Here is a 12,990-nt window from a genome sequence, read left to right as displayed (position 1 = left end):
GTCTCATCCTAAAATGGGAAAATAACAATAACTGTGACTCACGATCTCTCGCTAAGTCTCAAAGGAGACTTTAAACCTGGTCGTAAAACAAGATAAAAGCCTTTAGTACAACTGAATGTGATGAAATGTGTGCAGCCGAGCCAGAGAACCGAGGCACCCCGGCTGCCCTTCGCGCCCTACCCTCGCTTTGATGATAGTGGGCCTAGGGTCCAAAATGCCCTGCATCTTCCTCAAGGCAGGGATGACAAAAAGATTACAGGTGACAACGGCGGACACGGGGTTTCCTAGGACAGATGGACGGATGGAGGGATGGACGCGGGGAGAGAAAACAGGGAGAGAAATATATGAGTAACATCTCTGCAGAGACGTCGTGGCTGAATCGCTCTTTCTCTCAACTTCACACACTACCTGGGAGGGCAAAGATTAGTTTGCGAGCACCGTCTATGTCCAAAGTGGCAAATGTTGTTGGGAGACTGAAAGAGAGAACACATACGGCCATCATTTATTCAAATAAAGTATAATAATGTTTACAACTACAATACTGTGCAAAGGTTTTAGTCTGCTGTATGTAATGTTACTTATCCATCATTCCATATATTCCCATGTATGAAAGGGAACATTCTCTTTTTAAATTGGTTTTTATTGTGAAAAAAATGTCGTCATTACTCTTGCCAAGAAAAGTTGGGTTTGGGTTATTTATTTATTGGTGTGTATGTATGTATGTATGTATGTATGTATTTTACCAACTTTTCACAAAAATTATTAACCCGAATTGTATGGAATATTCAAGGATGATTTGTCATCATCCAAGAACCAATCAATTCGATTTTGGGATGTTAACAGCAAACCATTTCCAAATAAATAAAAAAAACCCTGCAAAAAAATGTCCCATAAAATTGCCCCATGAGAGGCACCACAAAGGAGATCAGAGTTGCCATGGAGACACACTGGAGCGCTGCAGCTGCCCGCATGCTAGCACACTGCTAACTCCACTCCCTGCCCCCCTTCTTCACTCTCAGCCCACAAAAGAATAGGAACCAACACAACATAATCATTTAACCTGAACATTCCAAGGTGGCGTTGGCGAAGGTATGCACTGTATCAAGTGCTCAGTCTCGTTAAATTATGTGATGTGCACAACCACCTTAGATTCGGATTTCTGTTGTGCTTTTGCTTCCCGATGTTACAAAAAGAGAACAAAATCCCCTTTTCACATTTATTCCTATTTTTTGGGGTCTTCCATCTCCTCCTCCAGCGATAATCTTGTATATTCACAGTCTATGTTTATTAATATTCACTGTTTGTTTTTTGAATGAAATAAACAATTAAATACTGATTTCTCTCTCTAAGTCACTTTGCAATTTGTATCATGTGAAAAAAACTATTTAAACTGCTTACACCAGTGGTTCTCAATTATTTTCTGTCATGCCCCCCCTAGAGGACAAACATTTTTTCAGCCCCCCCTCCCCCGAATTGTACTACCATTGAGAACCTGATAATATTTATTTATTGATCTGTATAAACCACTGTATGAGTTGCTGGCACCAGCATTCTGCATACAATCGCTTGATTATCAAAATAAATTAATAAAATGAGCTGGAGTCCCTTTTTTTAATCATTCAAGCATGAATAAAGAAACTAATACTGAAAGTCGCGCCTGCCTCACGCCCCCCCTGACACCCCACCACGCCCCCCCAGGGGGGCTCGCCCCACCATTTGAGAAGCACTGGCTTACACAAAAGTTTAAAGCACTTTTGCAGCTTTTTGTTTCTCCACCAGGCTAAAACCTTTGCACAGTACAGTCAAATACATATATACTATTAGCATTATAGTAATAATTTTCACATGTTATACCTTTGCAATTAATACGAGAACAAAGTACATTCCTACCCTGGTTTCATGAAAACACGGCCGAAATGGATCTGAGCATGAAGATCAATATCCAGCACCTGCTTAAGGTAGTCCTGAAAAGAAAGACATTCACAAAAGCGAAGAAGACATTAGGCCATAATGTAACAACACTTCCAATAATTAAAGTCATTAAAACACTTAAAATCAGTTTTTTCCAGCATCCACCACAGGGTGTCAGTAAAACCCAAGGTCATGACTGCATGTCTGCAGCATACCTTCTCTCCCATGGATACTCCTCCTGAGGTGATGATGACATCAGCGCGACTGATGCCTTCATTCAGAGCGTTGAGAAGGTCATCGGGGCTGCAGGGCACACAGACATATATGCAAATTCAATAACCACGAAGATAAATGGAGTTGAGAGGGGGAGAAAAAAAATGGAGGTTTGAATAAGAGGCTGTATATTGATATTTATGTATGTTTATGCAGCCTAAAGGAGAAAAGGGTTGAGGTGAAGATGAGGCCATACTTGTCTCCCACGATGCCCAGATTGATAGTGGGGTAGCCATGTTCCTGGATAGTGGCCAGCAGGGTGGAACGATTGCTGTCCCTGATTTTCCCAGGATGGAGATCATCTTCTGGGTTCAGCAGCTACAGCAAAACAGCAGAAAGAAAGTAACATTGGAAACGCTCACTATATAGTCAACAGACAGTATGGAGCTGTTACAACCACAATCACATGTGCGTGAGTGTGTATTACATGTGTAATACACAATCACACGTGCGTGAGTGTGTATTACATGTGTAATACACAATCACACGTGCGTGAGTGTGTATTACATGTGTAATACACAATCACACGTGCGTGAGTGTCTATTACATGTTTAATACACAATCACATGTGCGTGAGTGTGTATTTTGTCTAAACCCATGGCGGAAAATGTGCTGTGTGAAGTTTGCATGTTTTCCCTTTATGCACATTGGTTTTCTCTGGGTGCTCAGTTTATGCTTTTGACTTGTAGTCGTTACTTTAAATTACTAATCTCTTAAATTGTCCTGGGAAGGACCCTGTCCAGGGTGTATCCTGCACTCATAGTTAAAGTAAACATATTGAGATTAAGATGCATATAAAGTACATCAATATATGTGCATAACATGCACACAACTCAATGTGCACACACGAGTGATTTTGCTTCTGTAACAGCCCAATAAGTTGTCTCTCAATTCAAGCAGATCTGTTATTGAATAAATGTTAATTGATTTGAATACATTGCATAGCATAATCCTATAATACCTTTTAAAATGTCAGCTTAAACTGATAACTTTTTAATCACAATTTTGTCACATTCTATTGAGAAGATAATACACAGATGACTTTATCCCTCTTCTGAAGAGATTGACTTCATTTATTGAAATTTTATGACTGAATTCCTAAAATAAATCTGTAATAAGTGACAGTTTTTTGCTCTTTTTGCCAAAATAACCCAAACTTTCGATATCTGTCAATTCTTCAAAATTAACTAATGTTTTGAAGATACTGAGTAGCCCATGTTAAAAATGTGTGACATGCTTGTGAAATTGACATGATAACATAGTCATGCTGCAGAAGTTCTGAAGGACACCATAACGACTAGTATATGGAAATAAAGCTGAATGTTTTCGCTTTGATGTTTCTCAAATATTCTCAATGTCATAAGCAGTCTTGGAGATGTGGTTATGAGACATATACATGATTAATGCTGTCAGCAGTGACAGGGGTGGAAGGTTCAAGAAAAATCCAAAACAAGACAAAACACTTCAACTTCAAAACACTTCAAAACAAATCAACCATATTCAATACTGAAATCATACCATTACAATACCGTTACAGAAATATAAAACTTCCTGAAACCTCAGCAAGCAGAGCTGATTACAATAGTGATTAAAGCACAGAGCATGAGCACAAATTAGCAGGCACCTAATTAAGAGGATAGATTATATTCCTAGCAACAGCTTTGGTCATAAAAAAAACCATTTGCAATATGAAACAGTATATGCAAAACATCCATCTATCCATTGTTCTATACTGCTTGATATATCGTTGGATGCTGGAGCTGATGCCAGTTGACTATGAGCTCAGGCAGGCTAAAACCCAGACATGACCCGTAAGACACACTTATATCTTCATACGTGAGCTGAGGTGTCTGGAGAAAACCCTCCAGGCCCAGGGAGAACATGCAAACCAAAAACAAGATTTTCATTTGCGAGACAATAGAGAGGAAAGGCGTTTAGAAAAAGAGGAAAATGTATTGAATCTGCAGTTTAATCAGATGAGCAGACCAGCGAGCAGATGAAGGCATTAAACAGGTTTAAATTGTGGCCATGTGGCTGGTGATTCACACTGATTTATATGTATTTTAAACACATTGGCACAATACAGATAACAAGGTGTTAAGCGTGCCCGGAGTGTTCTGTAGGTTACACACCCTATGTAATTTAAACTGCACATCAGTCACACAGATAATGCACAAATATGACTCTTGTTTAGAAGAAGCCACCTGGTCACAGATAAACACATTCTTTACACCTGAAAGCATGTGTGAAAACAGCCGGATGCACATTCAATTTTAATGTTGCTCTGGTGTGTACAGCCAAAGCTAACGGCGTCGATTGTGCATAAATATGAATGAGGTATGCCGTCAGGAGAAATGGCTCAGTGTTGTACCTTTTTCAGCTGAAGCGGAACCAAATACAGAAATGGTGCACATTAGGTGCTTAATTTCCCAAATGAAATGATGATTTTCATAGCTTTTACCTCATTTCCTGTGGACATGACGGCCACCACAGGGAATTTTTGGACCTCCACCTCTGTGACTCCGACAGTGGCCAGGAGACCAATTTCAGACGGGCCCATATGGGTTCCCTTTGCCAGCACACACTCCCCACGCTTGATGTCATGACCGATAGGCCTGAGGAGAAACAAAACCAGATTAGAGATTAGATGACATCGTGATCCCTGGTCTTGTAATTTCTGATGCACTTGATGCTCTTCCACATGCTCCTGCGGGTCATTGGTGGCAAAATGTGTGACTTTGGCCCTTGATGCCTGTAATTGGCTCTCTCCTGGCCGCTCTGAGTCCTGATGCATCACCAGTCCTGAAGGCAGCATCCCTGGCTTTCAGCAGAGCTCTGACTTCTGCATTAAATCAGGGTTTCTGGTTTGAGTAGATGGTGACTGTCTTGCTGGTGGTGGTGACATCATCATTTGGAGATGAATCCGAGGACAGATGACGTGGAATCCTCGAGATTCACCTCTCCCTCACGTGAAGCTGCCTCCCTGAAGACCTGCCAGTCTGTACACTGGCGCAGGGGCAGCGTCAATAAGCCACACAGTGATGGTCCTCTGTGTTGGTGGGTGATGTGGTCGGACAAGCCGAGGTGAGGTCGGGGGATGGCTCTGCACGCCCCACATATATTCGGGTACAAATGACCCAGCGTGTTGTTTCCATGTGCTGCTATGTTGATGTGTTGGTAAAACCCGGTTCGAATGTCTGTCAACTTTACATGACTGAAGTCTCCCGCGAGAGCCTCTGGGTGAGTCTACTGAAAGGAGCTGATGGTACTGTTTATCTCCTTTGACATATTCAGCAAGAGCCTTGAGTGAATACAACAATGACTCATATATAATTTATATTGTTGAATTACAGTAACATACTCACCTGATGTCCTGCCCTGGACGAGCTTGTACTAGGATTCGTACCTCCAGCTCTTCTGTGCCCTGAAAAACACACCTGCTGTCACATTCATGCTCCGATGACTTTGATTTCCACCCAGACACTTATTTTATAAACTATTTCTATTGTCCATTTCTGGGCTATTGACAACCTTAAAATTCAAAATATTGAAATTTACAGTTTCTTTTGCAGAACTGTGTCTCACAATAATTTAGTTGCTTTTGATTGGGTGAAACTTCCCACTTACGTCTTCAGATTCGCGGAGGAGTTCAGTATCTTCCACCTGAACTACAGCGTCTGCACCGCAGGGTATAGGGGCGCCTGTCGTCACCCTCATCACCTGGCCCGGCATCACTGTGTGAGTGGGCTGCACAAACAGAGAGGACAAAAAGGAAATATTACCCCAAGGAAAGATTGTTTTACAATATATATATATATACACACACACACACACACACACACACACACACACACACACACACACACACACACACACACACACACACACACACACACACACACACACACACACACACACACACACACATTGTGTGTGTGTGTGTGTGTGTGTGTGTGTGTGTGTGTGTGTATGTTTGTGTGGCGACTCTGTTACTGACATAAAACCTGTATGTACAAGTGTCCGTGTGAAAACATGAAAACAGACCTGCTCGCCAGCCTGGGACTCTCCGATGATGAAGCGGTCGCCTGGGCCATCGGCCGCTAAAAAAAAGAAAATTTAAGAGTTTTCCTCAGGTATGCAGCATAAAATGTGTATTTTATTTCCACATACTGTCTTCTTTCTACAGAAGGAACAAGTAGTTGAAGAAAAAAAGTGAGGAGCATGACAGTTGGTACTAGAAAATATACGATAAGCACATTTGAGCAGATTTATCAGAACTTTTCACCTGAAGCAAGTAATACTGGTGTACAATAAAACACAACGGGCTTCGCCGCATGCTCCAAACACTTAACCACCAAGCTAAAACTGTCTGGAAGTAATCGTGAATTGTAAAGTGTTTATTTTTTTGCATTCTGCTCTCTACCCTTCCAGAAGACCGACCCAGTCAGTGCCTCAAGATCACTACTATACATCTATACGTCCACTTTTGCAAAATGAAAAATGTAAAGAAAAAAATGCTTTTTGTAAAACGCAGACACTGAATCTTGGAGGAAAAAAACCAAAACAAAAACCTAGTTCAGTACAAACAATCAACATATTAGCCTCTTCCACCCTCACGAGGTACAAAAAAGTCTCAAAACTTCACAGGTATGCCTCAACAAGCACCAGGCCCTCAGGACAGAAGCACAAAATCCAGGGAGACCCCCGGTGTTCTGCTCCTCCTCCTCCATCAGCACCGAGCCAACAGCAGCTGTTACACGCAGGAGTTTTTGTGCTGCCTGAAGCCAACAAGCTGTCACCCCGCTCCGCAGGTTAACAGGGCCCTCGGTGCACCCGAGGACCCCCGGCCATTGAATTACTGACAGGTGAACTGAACCAGCTCTGCCTGGCTCTCACCAAGAAAATGAACACTAAACAGCCATCACAACCGCGACAGTGAAACTCTTTGAATATGCCCGAACAAAACAGTTTAAGATATGATCTGTTGCCCTCTGGTGTCCAAGCTGGCGGCTGTGGGGGACAGCCCCGTTTATGTCCCAGAGTGCAAAACCAAAATCTTCCACTTCACACAGGCAGAAGCCTTCACGTTGTTCCTGAGGCAGTTCTCCACTGCCCCGGTGCCCCGCGCTTCACAAACTGGGACAATCAGCTCATTTGAGCAGGAAAAAAACCCAATATGGGCCCGATTAGACCCTTGGTTGCATCAATGCTTTGCAGGAGTAAGTCTGTGACAGTGGGGAGAGTCACATGTGCATTTGTATACATGTGAAGCTAAAAACATACTAACTTGGGTTGCGAGCCGATAGCATGAAGGTGAATTACAAAACTGGGTTTCTCTTGTAAAAGTTTTGTGGCAGGACATTTGTCACAACGTTCAATGAAACAGCAGCTATTTTAAATATGGAATCAAATGAGGTGTTAAACAAGTGAGTGGCACACTGAGATTTATTTTTTTCCTCTATAGCAAGTGCTTCATGTTTCATTTCATTTCATTTATTTATTTAAAAGGGACCGTGTACAATTTAAACATAAATGTTGCCATTTGATGCATCGTACCAGATTTAGCCGGAGGCTAATTGGCATCTGCCGTCCCGGTCCAGGTCCAGGCTTGATGGCCTTTTTTGATTTTTTTTCTACAGGTACTCCAGTTTACTACTTTTACTGGAATAAAAAAACAGTTGCATTGCATATATCATGTCCAACAATATTACTTGATTCTTAATTTGTCATTGACACTTTGAGGATTGGTCAGGTACAGCCAAAGAGCCACAAGTGGCCTACAAGCCTTACAAAGCCCAAGTCTGCGATAAAAGTTTTCAACAGAAGCATGAGAGCAGAGGAACATATTTAACAGCATCTGCCACAGTTTAAGGTACTTACCTCTCACAGCATAACCATCCTTGACAGAAGCAGGGAAGGGTGGCAGGTTGTCTTTGGCATAAACGTCCTGAGCCAGGACTCGACCCATCCCATCTGCAGGGGAAGAGAAGGAACATGGGTGTGAGGAATTGAGGAGGAACTATGGAGAGAAGATGAGACGCATGTGCTGGAGGTGTGTGTTTGAGTGTTTATAAATGTGGCACCGTGTAAAGGGATCTTCGGTGCATGACTCACCACCTGACCGTCACATATTCGCCTCTTCTATAATAAATGTAATGATTCAGAAAGAAAATGTCTCTGTCCAAATTTGTTAACCCTTCTTTCCAGCAGTCCGACTCTGCACCTGAGACAATGGCTCAGGAGGAATGAATGAAGGAGAGGGTGATGGAAAAAGTCAGAGCAAGAGTGGGTGGAGGAAAAAAAAAAATAAAAATCCTGCCTCTAAAATACCTTAAGCTGCTGTGGGGCTATAAATAGCATTTCTCTGAGCCTTTATACTGTGATTATGTGGGTGTTAATATGAAGATCTAAGCTTTGATATCAATGAGTTGAAAGGGAGAAGAAATATGCATGTGCACACACAGATGCCCACGCACATGCAGATATGTGTATAAGATGACACTAATAACCAGCCTCGATAAATAATGCATCCTAGTTGTAGAAGGAGAAGTCACGCGTGCTTGGACTTTGCCAGTCTCCCTGCAAAGTCAACAGAATTTCAGGTGACAGTTTCTGGTGTATTTTCACAACAGCCTCTTCTTCCAGGCTGCCAGTTAAACAGCTTGTTAAAGCCATGTGCTGAAGCGGAGTTGTGAGTAAAAATAGAACAGAGGTGGCGTCTTTGCTGCAGCAGCAAAGTGTTGAGTTTGATGAGATGCTTTGCAAAACATCTCCGATGTGTCCAGGTTTAACAAAAATGTTTGCGATGAAAGCAGAGGGCATCGTGACCGCTAACCAAATATCAACAAACAACATGAAAAACTGGGAAAATAGAGGAGTAGATGGAAGTCAAAAGAGTAACTTCATATTTTAAGTGTATGTGCACTGTGACAATCTACAGCACAGATAATTTAGGGGTAAAGCATTACCTTCATTAAGACGAAGATTCGAGTGGGCGAGAGCTGAGATTATTTAATTATATTATATATTCATTTGCCCAGAATGAGTGACTAAATGACTGTGATCATCCTTCACCTGTAGTCAACTTGGAAAGTAAGTGAAACTTGTCTTAAGTTGAAGTTTAACAGATGTATACACAACCCAAGAGACCATCAATAGAGTATATCTGGGGAAATTGCATCAACATGGATTTATTTCCTGCAGACGTCCATTAAACTACTGCATAACAATTATGTGTCTATTTCTCACATGCATCCTTAATTCCCATCATAGTCGCACCTTAAAACAATTCTCAACCTCACAAAGGCTGGGATCGTGCTCATTTAGACTTATTTTGATCTCAAAGTTCTTACATAGTGAGTGTTTCTCAGTCACACACACACCAATCCATGCATGCACACACAAAATCCAGCAGGGGAGCTACTCCAGATGTTGTCTGTCTAAATATTTCATCTCTCAAATCCTCTTTCTCTCCTCCTTACCCCACTGTCCTCCTCACAGCCGCACTCTTTGGAATCCTGCAGCTTAGTGCCCCGAACATGAAACACCACTTTACACCTGGATCAAGAAAGTCTTCCTTCGGCTATCATTGATCCACAAGCAGTGTGCACTGCAGGCCATCATTGCCAACCAAGTTGTCGCTGTTCTGGATTCAGAGATGAGTTAAAGAGTGTGCGTTTTATCCTCCGGCTGTTGGCTTGGCTCAGGCCACTCTGCCAGAGGGGCGACAAGACGCAGGTGCTGAACTTACTGTTCTATGTATGTTTGTATCTATGTGTAAGCAAACACCCAATATTTACTTCTATATGTACTGATTAGCTAGCGTTTACACTGATTTGGAAGCTGCTTAAAAATTGGTTTGACCACTGAGGCAGTGGATTGAAGTTATGAAAAAAAAATTAATAAATACAAGCGCATGTAATGTGTGTAATGACAATTATTGCGCTTGATTTAGCAGTTCAGTTTTGCTGTATCTGCTCCACCCTGCTACTACATCTTGAGACGGCACAGCAGGAATCCCAAAGCTGAAGGATCCAAAATGTCAAACATGACTCCAACTTTATCTCACAAAGCTGTTTAAGGAGCAAGGGGCTGTGAAATCCTGAAAAGATCTGGAGTCACAATTAAAACAAAGACTGAAGGAGAAAGGCAGGGATGTGTGTTAGCTTCTAGAAAGTGGGGCATTCAAACAACACATATGAATCATTTTGAATATTTTTATTATTAATGTGCCCTTGTGTCGAGGAGAATGTGAAAACAGTGTTGCAGCCTGCAGACAGAGGCTGCTGATTCAATGCACTGTCAAGCTGTGAATGGACAGTACTTAAACGCTGCCACACATACTTAGCAGGCACATGTGGGTCCATTGATGTGAAAGCTTTAACCTCTCAATGTCCCAGCATCCTCTAGAGCTGAGGTTGGCAGATAAAATGAAACGCAAACTCGAAATCTCAAGAAGCAAGATGGGAAAACAAGTTAGGCTTGGAGGAAACTTTCAAACTTTCCTCACCTCTGTAGTTGATGATCTCAGTGCCCAGGACGGCAGTCATCTCCAGCACAGTGATGAAGGCCTTGTCCATGGAAGTGAGGGGGAAAGGGGACATGCGATGCCTCCGGGCTACCTTGGTGATGTCCACTGCACTGTGACCTGAGAAAATATGTGGCATTGAAAACATCAACATGAAACGAGTAATGCTATATACCTCAAATTCTTAATATAAAACAGTAGACGACAGTAGAGCTGTGCTATTTATGTAGTCATTCCCACTGATATCCATTGTTGTTTTTATCTGAGGTGTTCTCAAAGTATAGGAAGATGAGAACCACCACCTAATTTCTCCTCATGTTTTTCACATTACAGGTTATTATTGAAAATGGCTTTTGTTTTCCATATCCACTTAAAATCTTTAACTTCTAAAAAAGTGTATTTTATTTGTAGTATTATACTCACTGGGGAAAAAAAAAAACATATCCCAGATTTTAATTGCTGCTGAACACCTTTGGAAGCTGTAACATGTGCCTCAAGAGATGTCCACGTTGAAAACTGCTCTTTTATTGAAGAAGCATTGAGCCGTGGCCAATGTACATGGCAAAGGCAAGGTAAAGAAAAGTTTGTTTGTAAATAAGGTTAAGATGTTTTTAGACATCAAACCCAAAATTACAGATGATTTGATTCCTCCAGTCAATTTGTGTTGACATAAAATAACTGTTGACAAATTATCTTCTTTCTTCTCTGAGTGCCAAATGTTGTGCCCCAGTTTTGTTATTTGGAGAAAAAAAAATGCAATTTGCAATTTTTGCAAAAGCTACCAGGCAAGCTGTGTTTTTATTCTTCCTGGGGACTTTAGGCAGTCCATTCACTTTCTCTTTTATTAGCATTTAATTCTTTATTTAGACACTTTGAAAGCTGCAAGGAAAACTGAAAGAAGAGGAGAGAGAGGAGAGAGCACTCTGCTGGGATTCAGTCCCAAGACAGCAGGAATCTATGTAACTCTGTAAGAAGCAACTATCTCTGGGGATCTCACCCGCCGCCAGCAAATCTTCTTTGGTCTAATATGGTGCGAGAAAACTTTTAGAAATTTAAACCGATTCAAGCACACTGGCTCAAGGTCAGATTGAACAAAAACATAGAAATATACACCTTAATTATAATGCATCTCCACACAAATATGAGACAAACGGATTAATGTGATTTATTTGTTGTGCTTGTTGGTGTATGCGAATTTCATGAGGAGAGATTGGTAATAAATAGTCGCGTTTGTTTGCAGTTGCGGTAGAACACAGCTGGATTATAGAAGTGTTCGATAGCGGCCATGTTGGTCTAATAATACCTCTCTAATAACTCCATAGGTAAAAGGAACAAAGCAATGTGTAACTAATGTGTAATCTGCTCTGTCTTTATCTCTCTCTCTGCCCCCCCTCCACACTCTCTCTGCCTCACAGCGGAGAATAGGCGCTGTGCTTTGATTTCCCTTGACCCAATTTCTATCCTTTAAACATACACTTACGCTTCCACAGCATATTCCGATGCTTTACATGAGGCTTAACAACCTCTGGCAAAAGATCACACACACACTGAAACATGCAAACATAACAGAGTCGCCACACACACACACACACACACACACACACACACACACACACACACACACACACACACACACACACACACACACACACACACACACACACACACACACACACACACACACACACACACACACACACACACACACACACACACACACACACACACACACACACACACAGACACACACACACTCCCTAGTATTGTCACATCACATGCCCATTTAAAATCTATTTATGTGCTTGAGCGCACGCAGACGAACCTGACATCAAGGAACTAGAAAGTCCTTTTGAATGAGAGTTAGCACTCACTTGATCTTAGGATATTTTCTTTGCTGCTGCATCGTGACTGCACCTGGAGATGGAGAGAAAGATTGGGAGAGAGCGACAGAGAGAGAGAGAGAGAGAGAGACAGAGACAAAGGGCAAAAGGAAAGAAAGAGAAGGGGCAGAGGTAGTGGCAATTTGAGATTCACCAAGATGCTCTTTTAACATGCTCGAGATGAAAAGTCACAGTTAGAAGCATTGGCAAGAGCTCTGTCACACTACACTGTGCACTTTGTCCTGCTGTTGTGGGAGATGGCTACATCTCCTGTATTACCATTCTGATAACATACTGAGCACTACATCATCACAGGTAAAAGTCACACTGATAAATGCACTGATGTGTCACAATATCATCAGATTGAAGAACTACAGAGAATATACGGACAAAGGCAAC

The 12,990-nt window shown here is 41.8% G+C and overlaps 1 protein-coding gene across 3 annotated transcripts in view; it reads right to left on the bottom strand.

Moving 5' to 3' along the window:
- gphnb (gephyrin b) overlaps positions 1–12,990 on the bottom strand; it is a 102,212-nt gene that overhangs the window by 3,670 nt on the left and 85,552 nt on the right. For all 3 annotated transcript variants that reach the window (XM_080513640.1, XM_080513639.1, XM_080513641.1), the window contains exons 9-20: positions 12,583–12,625; positions 10,694–10,831; positions 8,065–8,157; positions 6,229–6,284; positions 5,812–5,931; positions 5,550–5,608; positions 4,646–4,799; positions 2,381–2,502; positions 2,127–2,214; positions 1,891–1,964; positions 409–473; positions 181–284 (exon numbers count right to left, since the gene is read on the bottom strand). In XM_080513640.1, coding sequence (XP_080369766.1) covers positions 181–284; positions 409–473; positions 1,891–1,964; positions 2,127–2,214; positions 2,381–2,502; positions 4,646–4,799; positions 5,550–5,608; positions 5,812–5,931; positions 6,229–6,284; positions 8,065–8,157; positions 10,694–10,831; positions 12,583–12,625 — 1,116 coding nt within the window. The remainder of the gene's footprint in view (positions 1–180; positions 285–408; positions 474–1,890; positions 1,965–2,126; positions 2,215–2,380; positions 2,503–4,645; positions 4,800–5,549; positions 5,609–5,811; positions 5,932–6,228; positions 6,285–8,064; positions 8,158–10,693; positions 10,832–12,582; positions 12,626–12,990) is intronic.

The sequence above is a fragment of the Blennius ocellaris genome, assembly GCF_963422515.1.
Source record: "Blennius ocellaris genome assembly, chromosome: 18".
Lineage (NCBI taxonomy): Eukaryota > Metazoa > Chordata > Actinopteri > Blenniiformes > Blenniidae > Blennius > Blennius ocellaris.
The sequence above is the reverse complement of the archived record's forward strand: the minus strand, read 5'-3'. Positions and strand labels throughout refer to the sequence as shown.